A 20,609-nucleotide genomic window follows, 5' to 3' on the forward strand; every position below is an offset into this window, starting at 1 on the left:
CACCTGTTTGCCCGGACTTAGCACCTGCTTTGGCCTCAGCAACATACACACGTGAATTAACACTTAGATCCATTTTCCAAAGTCCCACTTGGCAACATATCCATCTCTAACAAGTACCTGGTTTCTCCGGTCCTCTTTATAGTAAATCCTCTCAGGACTGACCTCATATTCCTTCTCTTCCAAGCTGGCTTTTTTCTCCACATTTCAATGAAGTTGCTCTTATCAGAGTCACTGGTGACCTCCAGTTGTTAAATCTAATAGACGTTCTTCTAGATTAAATTTTCTTTATCTCTAGCAGTCGGCTAGTCAGCCACTCTATCCCTGAATCGCTGTCTTCTTTTGGTCTGTCTGACTCACTCTTCTACTCTTTTCTTCCTCTCTTGTTGGATCCTCCTCAGTCTTACTATTGGCCATTTTTTTTGTATGGCCTTTTCTCTGTGTAAATTTCCCCTCTGTGGATAATTCTTCCATGACACTTAGGACTATCTGTCATTCTTGACATTTTTAACTTATCTAGCTTCAGCCTTTTCTCCTACTAGAAGGTAACTTTGATGTGGGGAGGTACCACGTTTGCTCCCCATTCTCTCTTTGATACTTCAACAGTCATGTATAAGTGCTCAATCTGCATTTGTTGATTGAGTTAAATAAAGAATAGCGTTTAATGACAGATGAGACATAGGAGCAGGCTACTTGGTAATTTTATCATATGCAAGGAACAATGAATGAAACTGAATTGATGCTACTCACATAGTATTAACAGATAGTTTTTCTCTTCAAAACATTTTTGAACTTACGTGCATGTATATGGTTGTTCAGTTTTTCTTTTTTTCCCATGTATACAATACAGTATTATTAACTATAGTCACTAGCTCTACATTAGATCCGCAGAACTTATACCTTTGTACCCTTTGAGCAACATCCCCCCATTTTTCCCTGCTCCCAGCCCCTGCACCATTCTGCTCTCTGTTTCTGAGTTTGATTTTTGTATTTGCCACATATGAGTGACATCATGCAGTGATGGCTCGCTCTATCTAACTTATTTTGCTTAGCATAGTGCCCTCAGGGTTCATCCATGTTGTTGCAAATTGCTGAATAATATTCCACTATATGTGTGTGTGTGTGTAACATTTTCTATATCTTATTCATCCTAAGGGGTTTTTCATGTCTTGACTATTGTGAATAATGCTGCACTGAACATGGGAGTGCAGATATCTCTTTGAGATACTGATTTCATTTCCTTCAGATATACACCCAGAAGAGGGATTGCTGGATTATACGGTAGTTCTAAAATAGACATACAGATCAGTGAAACATTTGAGAGCACAGACATAAACTCACGCATAGAGGGTCAGCTAATCTTTGACGAGGGCATCAAGGATACACAATGGGGAAAGGACAGTCTCTTCAGTGAATGGTGTTGGGAAGACTGGACATCCGCATGCAGAAATTGAACCCCAATCTTATACCACTTACAAAAATTAACTCAAAATAGATTAAGGACTTATATGTAAGGCCTGAAACTGTAAAACTGCAAAAGAAGACATAAAAAGTGAGCTCCTTGACACTGATATTGGCAATGATTTTTGGATTTGCTATCACAAGCATAGGCAGCAGAAGTGAAAATAAACAAGTGGGACTACATCGTACTGAAAAGCTTCCGCACAGCAAAAGAAGCCATCAACAAAATGAAAGACAGCCTACCAAATTGGAGAATATATTTGCATACCATTTTCTGATAAGTGTTTAATATCCACAATATATAAGGAACTCATACAACTCAATGGCAAAACAGAAAAAAAAATAAAAACCAAACCAAACAAAATTCACCTCAAATAGCTGGATTAAAAAATGGGCAAAGGACCAGAAGGGACATTTTTCCAAAGAAGACATACATATGTCGTACAGGTACACGAAAAGTGCACAGCATCACTAATCATCAGGGAAATGCAGATCAAAACCACAACGAGATATCACCTCATGCCTATTAGAATGGCTGCTGTCAAGAAGTCAAGAAATAATAAATATTGGAGAGAATACAGAGGAAAAGAAACTCTTCTGCACTACTGGTGGGAATGTAAATTAGCACAGCCATTATGAAAAGCAGTATGGAAGTCCTTCAAAGAATTAAAAATGTAACACCATATGATCTAGCCCAGCTAATCTTATTTGTAAACTTAGACCAGTCACCCTGGATCAAAATCTTTTGTGATGTCATTTCTGCCAGAGTTGCTTTAAGTCTATATCCACTTCCCTGCCTTCTGTTGTCAGGGGAAAATGGCCTGTGGATATTCGTGTTCTGTGCACCCTTTTGGGTGTGCTTCAAGAACCATTCTAGCAATGAATGGAAATTTTGGTAATGCTTTCATGGCTAGATGCCCCAGAATATAAAACTTTTTGCCACTGTAAACTTTGCCTTTTTGAAAACCTCAAATAGACTACAAGAACTAATAGCTGTGAAATAGCACTTTTTTTTTCCTTATTCCTATGAAAGTTGGGCTTCCCATTTTTATTATCCTCCAGTAAAGTGGTTCTCCAAGTGTGTTCCTCAGATCAGCAGCAGAAATGAGAAATACCAGCCTTGTTAGAAATGCCACCATTTGGTCCCTGCCCCTTTTCTACTGAATCAGGAATTTGGGGAGTGAAATCCAGCAATCTGTGTTTCAACAAGCCCTTCAGGTGATTCTGATGTGCACTAAAGAGTGAGAACCACATCTTACAATATACAAATAATTGAAATGCAAAGTAAATTGTAAATGTCCAGATATCTTTATGTCATGATAATTTAAATTTATGATTTTACTACTCTGTATGTTATCAACATATATGAATAAGAAAGCTCAATTAGTTATTGCAAGAATTACTTACTGACTTTTAACATTTATTCTTGCATTTCCTCCCGCTGTTGTGGCGACAGCTCAATAAATGCTTTTACTGTTTACTTCTTGTTTTAGCAGCTGAAATGAGCAGAAATGAGTCTGTCTGCTGAATTTAAATCAAGCAAGTGTTTTACTAGTGTTTCTAGTTTTTATGACTTTATATTTAATTTATTGTTTTTTATTCTTAGGTAATAACCACTTATGTCAAGTCACTTGAATTCCTTTCCGAATTAGTGTTTTCCCCTTTGGTGTCTTTCACAAAATGGAAATGTCATCTTTCTGTTGAATCTTCTGCCTTCAGTCTGACTTACAGCATTCAAGAGATGTTATGTTTCAGAACTCATAAAAGTAGGATATGCTAGCCAACCAGAGATTATATACTACATGAATGCAGTTTGTTGAAGATTTCAAATAAACTAGCTACTTTGCAGGGTTTTGGTGACTCACATAAAAATTTCATAATGGGAGACTGTTTAAGGCAGAGTTCTTGGTTTCCAGCAGCAGAAATCTGGTCTGGCTTACTTAAGTAAAACAAAGAATTTACTGAAAGTTATTTGTGATTCAGAATTTCCAGGAAGTCTGGAGAATCAGGCTGAAAAAGGACAGGTACAAGCATCATTAGAGAGCAGCCAGACCATAGACAAGACCACACCACACAAGTCACCCAGTAAGGACACCCAGGACCACTGCCATCTCCCACGCTGCCCACCACTGCTGCCGCTGAATTCGGATCACATCTGTCCAGGAGGGGTCAATTCCTAACCTTTGTGATTCACTTAATGCAGATTAAGTGAAATAATGTATCCCCTATCTCTAACAACAGTTCTCCCCAGTACCCAAATTCTCTTAGCTACCAAGCTTTTTGAAAATATTTAAAACGTGTTTGTTCTGGCTGCCTTTAGTTTCGTATTTCCTCAGAATAGTCCAGTCAGACATACGTTGCCATCACTACCTGGAAACACCCTGCAGTTGGATCACCTCCTGTCATTATGTCTGGTGAATGTGTTTCAGAGTCATCTGACATGACTTGTCTGTAGCCTTGTGCCCTGTTCCCCCACTCCGCTTTCTCATGTTTGCCTGTTACCTCTCTGGCCTTGGGTTGTTTCTCTGGCTGGAATAATCCCCCGCCTCCCCTTACGTATGCCTGCATACTCCCATCCCAGCTTAAACCAGCATCCAGACTTCTTGCCATAGTCCGTTATGATGCCTCTCAAGCTTTTTGAACCATCCTCAATGGGAAAGTGAGAAGTACATTTTTATATTCAGGTAAATACACACATGCACATACAGTGTGTACACACACACCGTATATACATATGATAGAAATAACGTTTCTCAAAATAATTCTTATCCTTGCTAGAGTTACTATGCTCTGGTGTTGTCTAGTCTAGTGCAGTCTCACTCTTTAATGCTCTGGTGACCCACTAAATTGTGGATCATGACCCACAGTGTTTAAAAAAATTGTTTACACTACTTACATGTTTCGTTTTTACCTACGTTTTAAACTTCATTTCTTATGTCCTTCTCATTCGTTTTAACCAACCATTCTAGACTCCTAGTTTCTTCCTCGATTCCAGGATCTTCCCTGTGTTGTGGCTTTTGCACATAGTCCGCTGTCTTCATGATATGTTTTCCGTAAGACTGATTCCTTTTCATCTTTTAGTTTCAACCTGAGTATCTCTTCTTTGGGGATAACATTTCCTTGACTACCTTATCTAATACACACCATCTCATTTATTATACTTTAATATACTATTTTCCTCTTTCATAGACTTAGAAAAATTTCTAATTATCTTATTTCCTTTCTTATTTTTGACCACCTACCCCTATGTGATATAGCCCTTATGACAGTAGAGGTCATGTATGTTTTCTTCCTTTTATTCTAGGTGCCAGCATAGATAACTCAGTAAATATTTGTTCAAAGAATATGTGCAGAGTAGCTGGAAAGCAATAAAACATTGTACCGATGTAAGATAATATAATGATGAATGCATTACTGTGTTCTGTCTTCATAATAAATTTTATGGTATGAAATCTGCAAGATATTTTATTTCTTTAATTTGCCATTTTCATACCATTACTTCATTTTGTAGCTGATTAGCTCATGGGCGGGAGGATAGTCAAGACCTGGGTAAAATACAAAACATATAATTTAGAGATACTATATATCTGGACTTGTGGATAAGACACCTGAAGACAAAGAAAACAAAAAAGTGTGAATTCAGTGGATCAGGGTCCTGACGTTTCCTTAGGACCTTATAATAGAGTCAGCAGTGAAGAAGCTTCTGTCAGCAAGTATGCACATATCTATGTACCCACATTCATTACTGTGTACATATACAGAACAATGGAAAGATTTCTCTTCTGCTGTGGAATGATATGACACATTGTCATAACAATCCGTGGCAATCAATACAGAACAAACAAAAGGAACACAGCAGCATCTTTCAAATGCGCACAGAATTGCTTGGGAATTTAGCTGTTTCAGGAGTGTACCATCCAGAAATAGTTAGCTGCTTTCCATGTAATATGCCAAAAATTGAGTAATTTTCTTGAGCGTATGTTTTGGAAATTTCTGGGGAAAATATGTACAAGCAATAACTTGCATGCATTTATTATGTAATATAAAAGACAAGCAATCTTAGGTATCAGAATTAAAGAGTCATTTCTGGTACCTGAGAAAGAACTATTTTTACTGTTGGTGCTTCTTTTGTATTTAACATAAATTCTTCAGCATTTATTCAGGAGCTTAGAGCATTTAGAATCGAAAAGACGTTTGGGAATTATCTGTGTATGACTCTGGCTCTGGCCCCAGACAGATCTCCAACAAATGAGTTAATGCTCATCTTCTTACCCTTAAAGAACAGTGACTAAGGACATCATGGTCTGTCTCTATTACCCAGTCCAGTGTTTAAAAGTCTCCTCTCTTTCCCATTGCAAGTGTATATGTGCCAGAAACAAATTCACCAACAATTTGTGACACTTGTTTCCTAAAATAATTGTGTCTTTTTTCCCCTAGAAATTGCCAGTCTTTCCCCCAGAGTGTGTTTATACATAGCCAAGCCTTCTCCCCAGTCCCGTGGGTCATGATTGAGTAATGAGCATAGTTTATGGATTAGGCATACTTTTTAGTGACTTTCACTCTTCCCTGTTCTTTGCTCATTTTTTAGCTAATGAATCATCTCCAACTAGGAGGTAGTGTGAAAATCAAAGCTCTTTGCTGCCACATTTTTATGCTGACTTAAGGGCTATAGATAGACATTTTGTATATCCATGATGCATATGTTTGCATTACTGTTGTTCAGTGAGGACTAAATATATAAAGGAGTCATGCCCAAAAGATGGGGTGATTTAAATCCCTTGGAATGATTCTCTTACAGTAGAATTGCAACTTCCATGATCATAGAACTTCTAAACCCTAAGTGTGCGATGCTTGGTACTTTCTGAAGTGGTCTTGCCTTTCCCATCTCTCTTTGCACTGCAAGTGCATCTTCCACAGATCCCATTCTGAGTAAGAGAGGAAAGTGGTGTGATGCTAGTAAACACGAAGCTGGGGTGTAAGGAACTCCCAGATGGCAACAGTAAGTTCCTACGTTCCCGGTACCACCTGTTAGGGCTGTTCCCCGATAGCCATTCACAAGTATCACTGACACACATCTAAAAAGTTAAGTTCTTATGTGACAGGATGGTTGGGAGCTTGGGCTAAGTGCACATTCCAAATCCATTTTTACTATCAGCTGTACACTTCGGACGAAGCTGTTCAACCTACTTAAACTTTTAAGTATACATCTTATCCGTAGAAATAGAAATTATAACAGCACTTATAGAATGTAATGAGGATTAACACGTGAAAAGCACACAAAATCGTGCCTGTTGCATAGTAAATGGTCCGTAAATATTAGCTGTCTATAGTCATTGTTACGTTTTCCGTGTAAAGTCAACTTACTACTCGAGGCGTGCTTAAGCATTTTGTTCAGACTGTGAAAAGGAAGGCTGGCACCATGTCCTGCGTCTGTCAACGCTCTTACTGTCCTGTATCTATTTGTACACCTTCCTTGGCTCTGCTTAAATACCAACATCAGGTTGTATTATTTTAAGCACAGCTAAATAGGGTCACTGTCATATTTAGCAGACATAAATTAAAATAACCTCATTTTTCTTTTTACCTAAATTTGAAACCAACATGGCTGTTTTATTCTATTAAATAAAGACATAATGAAAGAAACACATGAGATTTCCAACTGAAGGACAACAGTAATGAGAAGAACTGTGTGTTTTAAATGGCATTTTTCTCTCTGTAAAAAAAAAAAAAAAAAAAGTTCGCTATGAAGTTGTTGCTTTTGTCATCACATGAGACTAAAATTTATACCTGGATCTGTGGTGGCTCTTTCTGGGAAGCAGTAACTTTACCCAATGTGGAATACTTTGAGAGCACTCTTATTATTTTACTAAAATTTACATTAGAAATTATATTATAAATGTGATTTGTAATGGGTTAAAATAACCTATTTTAAATAATATAGAAAAATCTTGGAATAGTTTAGCATCATTTCTCATGTTTTAACATTACAAAAAAAAAGGATTTATGTTTTAGAAATTTACAAAGCTATCCAGTATGCCAAATAAACTTTTAAATAGAATCACATTTCATTTGCTGATTAGTGTGCCCGCTGTGTAGCAGCAACTGTGTTAAGTGTTGAGGGTACAGATGGGAATAAAACATAACTTAATGGGAGTGTGAAGACAAGAGGAAATAACAGCTTGTTGAGAGCTGTATTTCAGGTATGCACAAGGTGTTACGAAAGTACAGAGAACAGAACATGACAGCCCTGTGAGGAGTGGCCACAGAGGGCAGGGGTGCAGAAGAGTAATTCTGAGATAAGGTGATGCTTGAGCTGAGAGTTTAAGGATGACTTAGACAAAAGAAGAAAGTTGAAGAAAAATATAAAGGACTACCAGACAGAGGAAACCCTGTGCAGTATAGCAGGGAGGCAAGAGAAAATGGGACTTTGCAGGGACCAACGAAATGTCAGTGTGGTGTGAGTGTAGAAAGCACTTGAGGACATGGCTGGTACCAAGTCCAGAGATCGTGAGGCACTGGCCCTGATGGTTTTTATAAGGTAGGTCAAGGGTTGTGAGTTTCCTCTGGAGGCGAGGGAAAATCATGGGAAGGTTTTTAAGAAAAGTTTTATTTTCATATTTGCATTTTAGAAAAATAACCCTAGCAGCAAAGTTGAAGATGGACTGGAAGAGAGCCCACATAGAGGCAGGAAAACTAACTAGAAGGCAGTTATAATGGAGAACATTATGAGTTAAGGCAGTGAATACAAGAATGGAATGGAGAATTATTCAGAAGGTAAAGTTAGTAGGATGTAGTGACTGAACAAGGAGAGAGTCAGCAATAATTTCCAAACTGAGGGTTGTGGTCCTGCTGTCTGCTGAGGGGAGGGATATTGGGAAAAGAGCAAGAGAGATGAAGAATTCCTTCTTAGTCATATGTTAAATTTTACGTTTGAGACTACCCATGTATCAGAGGATTCCCTAGCAGAGATAACCAGGTGTTAGAAACCTAGATTTAGACTTATTAAGGTATAACTAGAAAGTAGAGAGTGGAGATGTCAGCTGATGTAAAGTTGTTTCCTGTGAGCATGTATATGGTCACGTAGTGTATGATAAAGGTATATGGTCTGAATAAAAATGAGAAGAAATAGGAGCTAAAAATGGAGATCTCAGAAGTCACCAATATTTAAAATGCCAGAAAAATGGAGCCTCCAAAAGTTTCCTGAAAGGTAGTGGTTAAAAAAAGTAAAAAGTGAAAAAGAAATGCCATGAAAACTAATAAACAAGAGAGGTTAAAACAGAAAGACCTTGCATATGTATAGAAAATGTCTGCAAACATCTACACCAACTTGTCAGTACTGGCTAGCTCTGGGATCTGGTGCTGAAGAGACTGACAGAAGAACTGGGAATTTTAATTCGATATTTGAATGTTTAAAATGAAAGTATTTCATACCTCTCCTATTTTTGCAACTTCTTGTGAGTTCATAATAGTTTCAAACTAAAAACTAAAAGCAAAAGTCATGTTAAAATATGTTATAGTCAATTGAAAATTAAAAATCAATCAAACAAGCTGCGTAATCAGAACAGAAAAAGGAGGGAAAGGGCAACATGCGTGGTCAACAGTGTCCTACTGCAGATAGGTCAGGAAAGATGAGGACTGACGGCAGCCTTTTAGCTTGGTATTTAGATGTGGTCACAAGTGACCTTATTAAAAGCACTTTCAAGGAAAGGCTAAGGGCAGGAGCTTGACTGCAGTTGTCGGGAAGCAGAAAGTAAGGACATGAAGAGGTGACATAGTCCTTTCATTAAGGAGAAGCTGGAGTGTAAAGAAACAGAGATAAGGATTTAGGGTTGAAGGTAAGTGAACTCTTTCTTTGCTCAAGATCCTTCTGGTGGCCAGAAAGATCCATGCAAACTACCTTACTCACGGAGGTTAGTGCAAGTCACCCAGGAGTGTCAAGTAGCACGGGGAGCTGACTTGTCAGCCCCCAGTCATTCCAGATCCCAGCCAGTCCGAAACTGGGATTTGCAGGAAGTTCTGTAAGAAACCGAAGAAGTCAGGCAGCAGGATTTATTGGAGGGAGAGACTTGAGCTTGTCTGCACGCTGACGGTACCAACCAGCTGAGGTCTGCACAGAAAAGCACAGAAGGTGTTGAAGTACTTATTAAAGAAATGTACCTTTCCTGGAGAGTTAAACCCAGCTATTTCTGGGAATGAAGTTTCACACAAAATACTCAACCATGTTCCAAACGCTGAGCTAACTGACATATTTTAAATTTATATTCACACTAGAAAAAATGAAGTAAGATGATATAAGTGTCTCTCTTTTTTTCTTCTTCTTCTAAAGCCGAACAACAACTTACCCTTACACAGAAACGCAGATGTACAGCCAGAACACGGGAGGGAATTACTTTGATACTCAAGGGAGTTCTGCACAGGTGACTACCGTGGTCTCGTCCCACAGTATGGTGGGCACTGGCGGGATTCAGATGGGCGTCACGGGAGGACAGCTCATCAGCAGCTCTGGAGGAACCTATCTGATCGGCAATTCAATGGAGAATTCTGGTCACTCCGTGACACATCCCACGCGGGCTTCCCCAGCGACAGTAAGTATCCGAATTTTTATTTGTTTAATTGAGCGTCTTGGTAGCCTCTGTTGTACACGTCCCTCTTTAGAGAGAAAAACCCAACACTGTGGGCTGGGGCAGGAATGTGTTGAGCAGTTTTAGCATGTTTTAGCATGTAATTGTTTCTAACGTGTGTTAAAATCCATACGTAAATAGTAAAATGTACAATGTTTACCCATACGCCATATGTAAAGTCATTCTGCATTCTACCAGAGGGACACCTTTGGGAGGCACTGATCTAGGTGATGCCAATGAAAAACATTTATATTGCCTCTGATTGTAGGTATGACCAAATAATATCTTAGGAACCCAACTACATATTTCTGTTTTCAAGTTTTAAAAATTTAATAAACATATTTATTTTGACACAAGATATCTGAATGCATTAAAATGCTGTCATAGAAATAGTAATAAAAATCTGTGCAGAATTTGATATAATCAAACTCTGTAACCAGGGCTTTCCAGTTTTACCTCATCTGAGTAGAAGGAGAATAATCATTTAGACCACCTAGCTAAAGTAGCCATGGGATTGATTTTCTAGATGTTTCATGTAAAGGGGGCCTGAAGATTTGAATCAAGTTCACGTAGCCCTTTTCCATAATCCTGCCGTAGTTTGTTCTTATAATGCAATATAGAAACAAATTGGTTAGAAAATAATTGTAAGAGGCTTTACATTTTTCATTTTGTGGATTTTCTTCAAGATAGAATATGTATTTGGTAAGTATTTTGTGTATACTTTTTCTGTTTGTAATGATTACATGTGTTCATACTTTCATCATTTAGTATCTTTCCCCTAATCCATTTTTTAAAGCCCTTTATTTTTAATTCACTATTTCCTGCTAACATCAGAACAGATGACTAGCCTTTCTCAGTGAGGAGTTCCTTTTTTGTCATTCTTTCTTTGTAATTTTGAAGCATTGCTAATGTCCATTTCTCTCTTGCTTTTAATAACTCTAAATACAGCATTGCTAAACCTTTTTTTCCACACCAGTATATTTATGCAGATTAAAAACTAAATCATAGCTTCTCTGGACCTCACTTCCCCTGTCAGTAAAATAAGGGATTAAACTAAATGATTTCGTAATTACCTCTCAGCTTTAAAAATCATAATATTTACAAAGGACTTGTAAAATATTCTAGACGTAAGATAACTGCGTCGTTACCCTAAGAGGAAAAGAGGTAGATTAGGTACCAGCATTATTTTATAGTTCTCCTGGTCAAGGCCACCCAGAAAGTGATTTTCAGTGAAGGGGAAGTACATGCCACTCATCAAGACCTTAGGAAAACTGAAAAACAGGGAGAAAGAGGTCTTTCTCAGGTTCATGTCATCCACCCTCTCTCGCTGGCTTACCATCGCTCCATCCCCCATCCCGTGCCTGCTTCCTCTTCCCCAGGCCTTCCTATTTGCCTTCGCACTGAATTCAGGCTCTCAAACATCCTCATCAGCTGGATATAGGTTTGCTAGATTGAGTTAACTAAATTGATTATTCCAGGACCTGTATATACAGCTGCAAACATTTACAGGATAGATTTTACAGCTTGATTTTTTTTGTTTGTTTCTCTATACGGAGTATGAAAAGTGGCATTACTCTTAAGTTATCTATTACACAAATTTGGTGTGATTTTTACTATATTAATTGGTAAATTAAACTAACACTTTAAATAACTGAATTATAACAACTGGGAATAGTCGAAAAACTATTTAAACAACCAAACCGTCAATTCATAGTATCTGTTGTGCATATTAATTTACACTTTTAAAAAAGCATTATTATTTAAGGTTAAGAATGGCTTTTTTTGTTTGTATTTATTTTTATAAGGAAATTTCGTTTTTAGCAAAAGGAGTTTAAAAGCTAAATAGATAAATTTTGCATGGAAAAATCATCAGGTGCCCTCATCAAGGCGCATGACAGTGGCATATGGTACATGTATACTCTCTAAATATACATCTGCTAGTGACTATTGTGTTACCCTGCATTTATTACCAAAATTTATACTTGATTTAGGTCCTCCCTCAGTCGCGGTGAAGGTCTTCATCTGCTTCACTGACAGTGAGGTGGTGATTCTGTGCACAATTTCATATCTGTCCCTGCGGTAGAGTTAGCGATGTTTAAGTGCCATTTTGAAGATTTCCTCCCATCCTCCTCTTGCCAAATGTTAGAAAATTTGTGGCTATGTAGTTGTTTAGACTCTTAGAACTCAAGACTTTTGGGTAGGTGCCATATCAGTGTAGGAGTTTTGCTTATTTTCATGTGCCTTTTTCATTCACTGTAGAACCACAGCAAAAAAAAAAAAAGTAAATGGGCACCATCTTTAACAACCTGTTAGCTAGATTCAAGCCATTTCTTGCCAAACACTGAGCCAGACTGTGCCATGTAAGTTCAGTTTTTCTGGCTGTTCTTTAGCTTTCAACCCATCATCTGTAGCATGCGTGATGCAACTAACTGTGGGAGTAGCCTCTACTGTGGCCAGAAATCCGAACAGGGGAATAGTCAGTTGGGCCGTTACTTAAGAGCCTGAATAAGTGAAGTGGATAGTCAATTAATTCAGTTAATATGAAACTAGTTATGTTTGAGTGCTTGGGAACAGCACAAACCTAAAACCCTTAATCAAGTGCCTGCTCAGGTTCTCAGAATAATTGCCTTGGCTCTCTCTTATATTTGACCTCTGTCTTATACAGAAATACTTTCATTTAAGTTTATCAGGAATAATTTTCTGCCACAAAGATAAGTTTACTCCAATGTGCAAACCAGATTGTCAGGATAAGCCAATAAAAAGACTATAATTTGAAACTGAAGCCTCTACTAAAAAAATAAATGATTAGCACTTGAAATATTTTCTCATCTAGTCTAATATTCAATATAAAACCACCTTTCTTATATTAGAAGGCTCTCTACATGGTTAACAGAGAATTTTTATTTGAGCATATAACTTTAGTTTTATAGCTTTAAATGAAAAAATATTTTATGTAAACATATTTTAGCATTTCATTTTTGCTTATGCATTGTAAAATGTTTCATTTTCTAGGTACATAGCAATTTCAGAATTTTCCTAAAGATTATGATGGTAACATATTAAATTTTATTTGAGGGATATATTATGGTACAAATTACCAATATTCAGATTTGGTCAAAATGCTGTATCTCCCTTTATTTACTGTACTCTTTTATTTAGTCAGTGGAGTCCGTATGTGCATAAGTTATGTATATGTAGGCATGTATATATTTTTACTTATTTAAATATTAAGTATAAACTTATAACCATTTAAAAGGTATTTTCTGCTAATATTAAATAAGAATTTTCAAAAAGATCATGTAACATTTTCATTGGAACATCACTGAATATGACTTAAGCTAAGTTACTACTTGAGTAAATGTTTTAAATTTTATTAAATTAACACCAGGGGCCTAATGCTAGGACTCTGTTAACATTTCAGGAGCACATGGACATTAAGGTAGAAGAGTTGACTACAGTCATAACTGAGCTCATTATACTTGGACCTTCCTTCTGACTACATCTCAGTGTTTCCTTGTGTGTCTTTATTGATCTTAAAAACTCTTATTTATTTTTCTTCATTATTTTTTGTATAACCATATTTTAATAGAATTTTAGAACTTTGGAACCTGAACACAGTTTGCATTTAAGGATCAAAAATTTGTGTTTGTAGTTAGTGATATTTTTGTGCTCAACAAAACATAGTTTATTTTATACCAGACTATACAATAATTAGCAATTTTCTTAAAGAAGCTTTATTTATTCATTCCTCCATAAAATAACATTTGTATTCTTATAACTAGATGGTTATTTATGGAGTTTTTTTTCTTCTTGGTAACTAAATATTTATCATTGTTGAGACTGTGATATGAAAGCTAATTTTCCACTCTTCTATGTTAAATGGCTCTTGCTAAAATTAGATCTTACCAAAGGGCACAAGGAAAATGTGTTGAAATTAATGTTATTCATCTCGCTCTCTCTTTTGATTAATGTAAAATCTTATCATTTCTTTCAGTTATTCAGAGGAAGATTTGAATGGCCATCTGCTGCTACATAAGAAAAAGTTTGGCCTATTTCATTTAATTTATAGGAAGTTAAGAATTCATTTAAGAATTGTAGGTGCTTTTATTTCTTTATCCTTAGGTTTACCTGTTTATGGATTTGGTGTACAGGAATGCTTTTTCTAAGAAGATGAATATGTTTAGTGTCCTGTAAAATGATTTTTGTCTTCTTATTCTTTGTTGGAGTGGTACCAATGGCCATCTGTTTTGTTTTAAAGTTTTTATCAGTTTATTTATATGAATTAATAATACATTCTTAAGTTGCACAATTCAAAACATAAAAGAAAGTGGATAATACCGTGTCCCTCTCACTCCTGTTCCTCAGTTCTTCTCCTTAGAGGCAATGAGAGTTACCAAGTTCTTTTAAGTATCACTCTCGACACATTCCACAAAAGAACAAGCAGACTGTCTCTTTCTCTCTCATTAACATGTTTTTAAACAAATGGTAACAAAAATACTGCATGTATGTGTCACAGCTTTTTTAGATCAATACTTGAAGGTCTTCTTTATATTTATGGGGAAATGGCTATATAGGAGTTGAACTGCCCATCCATCTTACCAAAGGGAAAAAAATGTTAAAATTGTGTTGGATTACTTTAAAAAACTATGAAAATAAATAAATTAATTACATAAAATTTATTCAGAAAAGATATGTTGGATTACTTTTTATGGCTTTATAGAGAGAGAAAAACAATATAGTCACGTGAAATGAAAATTTCTATCTAATCGTCCTATATAAAGATATGCTTGGAAGAAAATTTTTTGTTAGAAATGTAATAAATTATACATAAATCACAGTTATCTTTTATTTTATATACTATAGAAGTAATAAATATCTATTTTAAGTTATTATTTTAGTTTTAAAATTAGCCTCAATGATTTAAAAAAATAAAAGCCAAACAAAACTGCTTTCTCCACTTATTTTGACAGAAGTGTGGATGTGCATTATGATCTTAGGACTTTCTGTTTTCCTGTGTCCCATTTTCCCTAGGACAACCAAACAAAACTCCTCGATGTGCCATGAATCTTTTGCTTTCTGTGCTAAATCCTAAATTGACTGAAGGTTCTGGGACCTCATTTTCAAAGCACTTAATAAAAAGGGACTTTGAGTGACTCGTAGTCTTCATCAGTGCTTCTGTATTCCATTCAGCTGTCAGTCAGTTTCACACTGCTCTAGCCTTGAAGCTGATAAGATCTACAGGCAGTAAGTTTATGGTTAAACCTGTAAGCCATTCCACTCCTAGAAATCTTGATAAACCAGAAGGTTAAGACAAACAGAACGACAGGGGCCTTCAGCCCCTCCTGAGCATAGCTGATGGATTACCCTTAAATTTCTAAAGTAAAATAAAATGGATTATTTTAATTTTTAGCAATTTCATAATGAAACAGCATTTTGGAACACAAATGTGTTGCAATATGCCAGAAATGACTAGATTCTATTTCATCCAAAATCTGGATTAGGAAGGTTTAATGATATTTATAAATTATACTTAAAAATAGGGAAGTAAACTATATTCCAGGTGACCTCTTGTGTAACTTTTGCTTGATCCTTATACTGATAAAATCAAATTCCAAGTTAATTTATTAGTTTGAAACTAGTATGGGTTTTAAAGGAAAAAAATTACTCATAGAAACTAGGTAATCCAGGTAAAATATGAAATGTATTGGTGGCAAATTAAAATACACTGTCATCTATGAGTTCTGTATGAGTCAGTATTAGACCCATAAAATTGTAATGACGCCTGTTCCACTGCCCTGTCTTTTAATATAATGAGGAGAAAATTCAGCACAGTGCCTATGACCAACTATTAATTCTCAGATGGGAGGGAATTCCTCCATGCTCTCGTGTTTATGAGTTCGTCCTCCAAAAGCATGTGATTTGGTTATGATCTTTTCAGCATGCATAACGACATATTTATTGGCCAAAGAAATATCTGGTTTGTTTTAAAATCTATATTTAAAAAAATTATAGCTGTTGGCACCCAAAAAGGTCATGGGCTAGGAATTTTGTAATCTAACTATAGAATGTTAAAATAATGTAACTCATTTATTTTAAGTTTACTCGTTATAAGTTGTATGTAACTTTTCCCATCTGCCTTGTGAGGAAGGAAAATGTGATTTTTTAATTGTGCTTTTAAAATTGTAGGAGAGATGCAGCTAGAAAAGAGAAGGAAATAAAATACAAAAATAGAAAGGAAATAAAGAGGTCAGAATTTGCAGAGGGTATGACTGTATACCTGATAAAAATCATAGAGAATCAAATGAAAAACTATAACAAATAATAAGACTTAGTACAAAGATTTAGTACAGAGACTTAGCGACTTAGTACAAAATTAATATACAAAGAAATCAGTAACTTTTCTAGAGGTAAGTGACAGTAGTTAAAAAATAATATAAGCAAAGATCTCATTTGTAATAAATTCAAAATATGCCAAGAGTAAACTAACGATATACATGCAAGATCCAGCTGCTGAATAAAACTTTTTGAAGTTCCTAAGGGCCACAGAAAGAAGTTTGAATAACTGAAAAAGAAGCTTCAGTACCAAACATTTTGGATCTCCCTAAATTAACTTAAAAATTTTTAATATGATCCCAATCAAGATACCAATAGATGTTTTCTTCTATAAGGAAGGCTGCTTACATAAATAAACATGCACGAATAGTGAAGAAAGATTTGTAAAAAGAAAAATAATGGTGGGTGGAGTGGGATGTAAACAGCCATAACAGTTATTCAAACATATTATTAAAAAAGCAGAATTGTCTAGGCATATGAATCACAGGTATAGACCAGTGATAGACTAAAGACCATAAATAGGCCAAATGCATATAGAAATATAGTATTTGGTAAAGGTGGCGTTGCCTGTCAGTATAGAAATGACGAATTATTGGTAAATGACGTTGGAACAACAGGATAACTACTTAGAAAAGAAAATTAGATTGGTTCTATACATTATTCCTTATATAAAATTAATTTCATTTGGATGGAAAAATTTTATTCTCTTTTTTTAAAACATTTTTTAATTGAGTAATAGTCGTTTTACAATGTTGTGTCAAATTCCAGTGTAGAGCACAATTTTTCAGTTATACATGAACATACATATATTCATTGTCACATTTTTTTTTCGCTATGAGCTACCACAAGATCTTGTGTGTATTTCCCTGTGCTATACAGTATAATCTTGTTTATCTATTCTACATTTTGAAATCCCAGTCTGTCCCTTCCCATTCCCCACGCCCTTGGCAACCACAAGTTTGTATTCTACGTCTATGAGTCTGTTTCTGTTTTGTATTTATGTTTGGTTTTTTTTAGATTCCACATGGAAAAGATTTATTATTCTCTTAAGTGGGGAAGCATGATATAAAATCCAAAAACTACAAAAAATACACTGATATAATCAACTGCATAAAAGTAAAAACATCCCATATGACAAAAACCACAGCAAACAAAGGTAACAATGAAACAGCAACCTGGCATAAAATTTTGAAATATTATTTTCAAAGAACTAATTTGTTTAATATATAGATCACACTTCAGACATAAAAAGCAAACATATGGTTACCAAGAGGAAAGGAGGTGGGGAGGGACAAATTGGGAGTTTGGGATTTGCAGATACTACTGTATATAAAATAGGTAAACAAGGTCCTACAGTATAGCACAGGGGACGATATGCAGTACCCTGTAATGGCCTATAATGGAGAAGAATATGAAGAGGAATATATATATATATACACACACACACACACATACAACTAAATCACTATGCTGTACACCAGAAGTTAACACATTGTAAATCAACTGTACTTCAGTTACAAAAATACTATATGGATCACTCTTATAAAACCATCAGGAAAAAGAGACCAAAAATGGGGAAAATATTTAAACAAGCAGTCCACTGAAAAGAAAATGAATAATAAACTACAAAAAGATACCGTTTTTTTCATCTCTCACACAGGCAAAGCTGAGAAAGCTGGTAAGCATTGGCAAAGGTGTAGAGAAACAGGCAGTCTCATTCATTGTTCAAAGGAATCTAAATTGGCGCAGGATTGGAGAGCAATACGTAAATTTTTGTCAAAATTGAAAATACACATAGCCTTTGATGTGGAGAGTGATACTCTTACACATGTGATACATTGCACAAACAACTATATTCATTATAGTGTTATTTGTACTAGGAAAAGATTGGAAGAAGCCTTAATTTGTTCACCAGCTGAGAAATAGTTAATACATTTTCATGCATTTGTCTATTTAGTGGAATTTTATACATCCTTTAAAAAGAGTGAGGCAGTCTATGTATGTGTATTTACGTGTGTAGATAGGTAGGTAGGTAGGTCGGGAAAGATCTCTATACATGCTGTTAAATGAAAAAGCAAGCGTGTGTGTGTATGTGTGCATTTAAATAGAAACATACATTTGTATATGCTTATATAAGCTACAAAGATATCTCTACAAGAATGCATGAAGAAATAAAGGTAGGAGGCATGTGAATATATTATCTATTTAAAAAATGATTTATTATTTTAAAAAATCTTAGGCAAGCTCTTAATCATTATCAAGTGTCTATTTGATCATGTTTCCCAAATGCTTCTAACTGAAATAGCCCTTTATGTGCCCAGTATAAAGATAGTCTATGAGTTATCACAATTCAAATTAAACCTTGATCCTAGGTTTCAGAAAAAGTCCTCCTTTATTAGACTGTTAAAAGTTTAGAGAATGAAAACCTGTGTTAAATTTAGTAAAGATTCTAAAGCCATTCTTATTCAGTATTTTGGAGTGAAGATGAATGTTTTGTATTTGTATTCATGTAATTAGAGTCTGGATTATTTTCTTATCACTCTCTCTCTCAAACATTTATTGAGCAGTCACTGTTGACCAGGCACTGTGCTTCTATGAATATAAAGGTTTACAGTATGGGTAATGGAGCCCTTTCCCGCACTGAAAGGAACCTAATCCTCCAAGGCAAAAGTGGAAATCCACAAATAGCCCCCAGACTTCCTTTAAGTGGGTAGTTTCATTTTCTTTCTCAACATTATTTTTTAAATCATAAATGTTAACATGCTTTAAATTGATCAATTTTACAGTCACCAAAATTACTCTTATCTTCTGATTATGTTACTAATATAAATTGCAAAATTGCCTAAAGATTGGGTAGTATTGGAATGCAAGAGAATGAAAAATCCAAATAATACTTAAGACGTCAAAATCACCCTTTAAATAGAGTTGATTTATATTTATGTTACATTTATATAAAATGGAAATGGTGATGAACATAGAGTGATAAAACTTGGATTCCAAACTCATAGTTAATACTTATGTAATCTCAAGAAAGTCCCTAAATCCCAGAGAGCCTAAATTTTCTAATCTTTCTAATATTTCTTACCTTTGCTATTTCACAGAGTTGTTGTCAAGATCAAATGAGAATTAATGTAAAAAGACTTTATAAATCGTAAAGTGTTATACTATTACTTCTGTTTTTAAATCACTTTCTTAAACAGTTCTAGAAAGGAAGTAATTTCTACCATGAGACCAATTTTAATTATGGTGGTAGTTGAATATATCAGTCTTGACCTTTAGTCTTTAAAAAAGATTAAAAAGCCATTTCAGAGTCAAGAGAATATGCCTTGACCTATAAAGGCGATGAATAAGATGATATAATCATTCTTTTTCCTTTTGTCTTATTAGTATGTAATGGAATGACTGGTTGATATTTGCATTAAGGGAAAATCCTGATTATTCACCTATATGATATTCTCTATGGGCCATTGCATAGATGTGCATAAATGTATATATAAATTACATGTACAGGGAGCCTCTTTTTTTGCCCGCATGTAACTCATGCAGAAGACTCAGCATCTCTCCACATTTCCCTGAGTTTGAAGCTGAGGTTTACCTTTTTGACATTGTCAACTGCCTGTAAGTGAATCTTGTGCTCCAGCCTGTCTTAATTACTTATACCTGAAGTATCTGTGAGTGGCGTTGATTTTACTAAAGATTTTGTAGAGGAAAGAGATGAGGGTTTAGCATCACCTTCTCCAGAGCACAGTCACCCAAAGTCTCTTTGCACCACCTGTCATCTGCCATCTGTCCATTCATTCTGCAAAAGAGCATTCACCTCCAGTCTTCTCGGATCCCTGTCTCCTCTAAATCTCTCAACCCTTCAGCAGAGCACTTAAGCCTGGTAGCAACTCTGCAAAACAAGGGGCTATCCTATGATAAGGATTCTCCTTCCATAACAGACACTGGGGAACTCTACATAACAATTGTAGAGAACAATGGAGAATTATAAATAATGGGGGAAATGATTTTTTTCTTGTTACATTTTTCTCTTTAAAAGTATTTGCTGCCTGAGTAAAAGTGCAATATTGATCTCTTCTTTGAGCTTGGGAAGAGAGAATATAAACACAATATTTGCTAAATGCCCAGACATCAGTTAACCTCTCTTCTCTGTTTGCCCATTCCCTTTTCCTGAGGGCTTGAGTGTGACTTTTCTGA

General features: G+C 35.6%; 1 protein-coding gene across 3 annotated transcripts in view; it reads left to right on the top strand.

Annotated features, from left to right (window-relative positions):
- Positions 1 to 20,609, top strand: part of RFX3 (regulatory factor X3) — a 276,215-nt gene that overhangs the window by 172,502 nt on the left and 83,104 nt on the right. For all 3 annotated transcript variants that reach the window (XM_045504958.2, XM_010967889.3, XM_045504959.2), the window contains one exon: positions 9,785 to 10,043. In XM_045504958.2, coding sequence (XP_045360914.1) covers positions 9,785 to 10,043 — 259 coding nt within the window. The remainder of the gene's footprint in view (positions 1 to 9,784; positions 10,044 to 20,609) is intronic.

This window comes from Camelus bactrianus, chromosome 4 (genome assembly GCF_048773025.1).
Source record: "Camelus bactrianus isolate YW-2024 breed Bactrian camel chromosome 4, ASM4877302v1, whole genome shotgun sequence".
In the NCBI taxonomy this organism is placed as follows: domain Eukaryota; kingdom Metazoa; phylum Chordata; class Mammalia; order Artiodactyla; family Camelidae; genus Camelus; species Camelus bactrianus.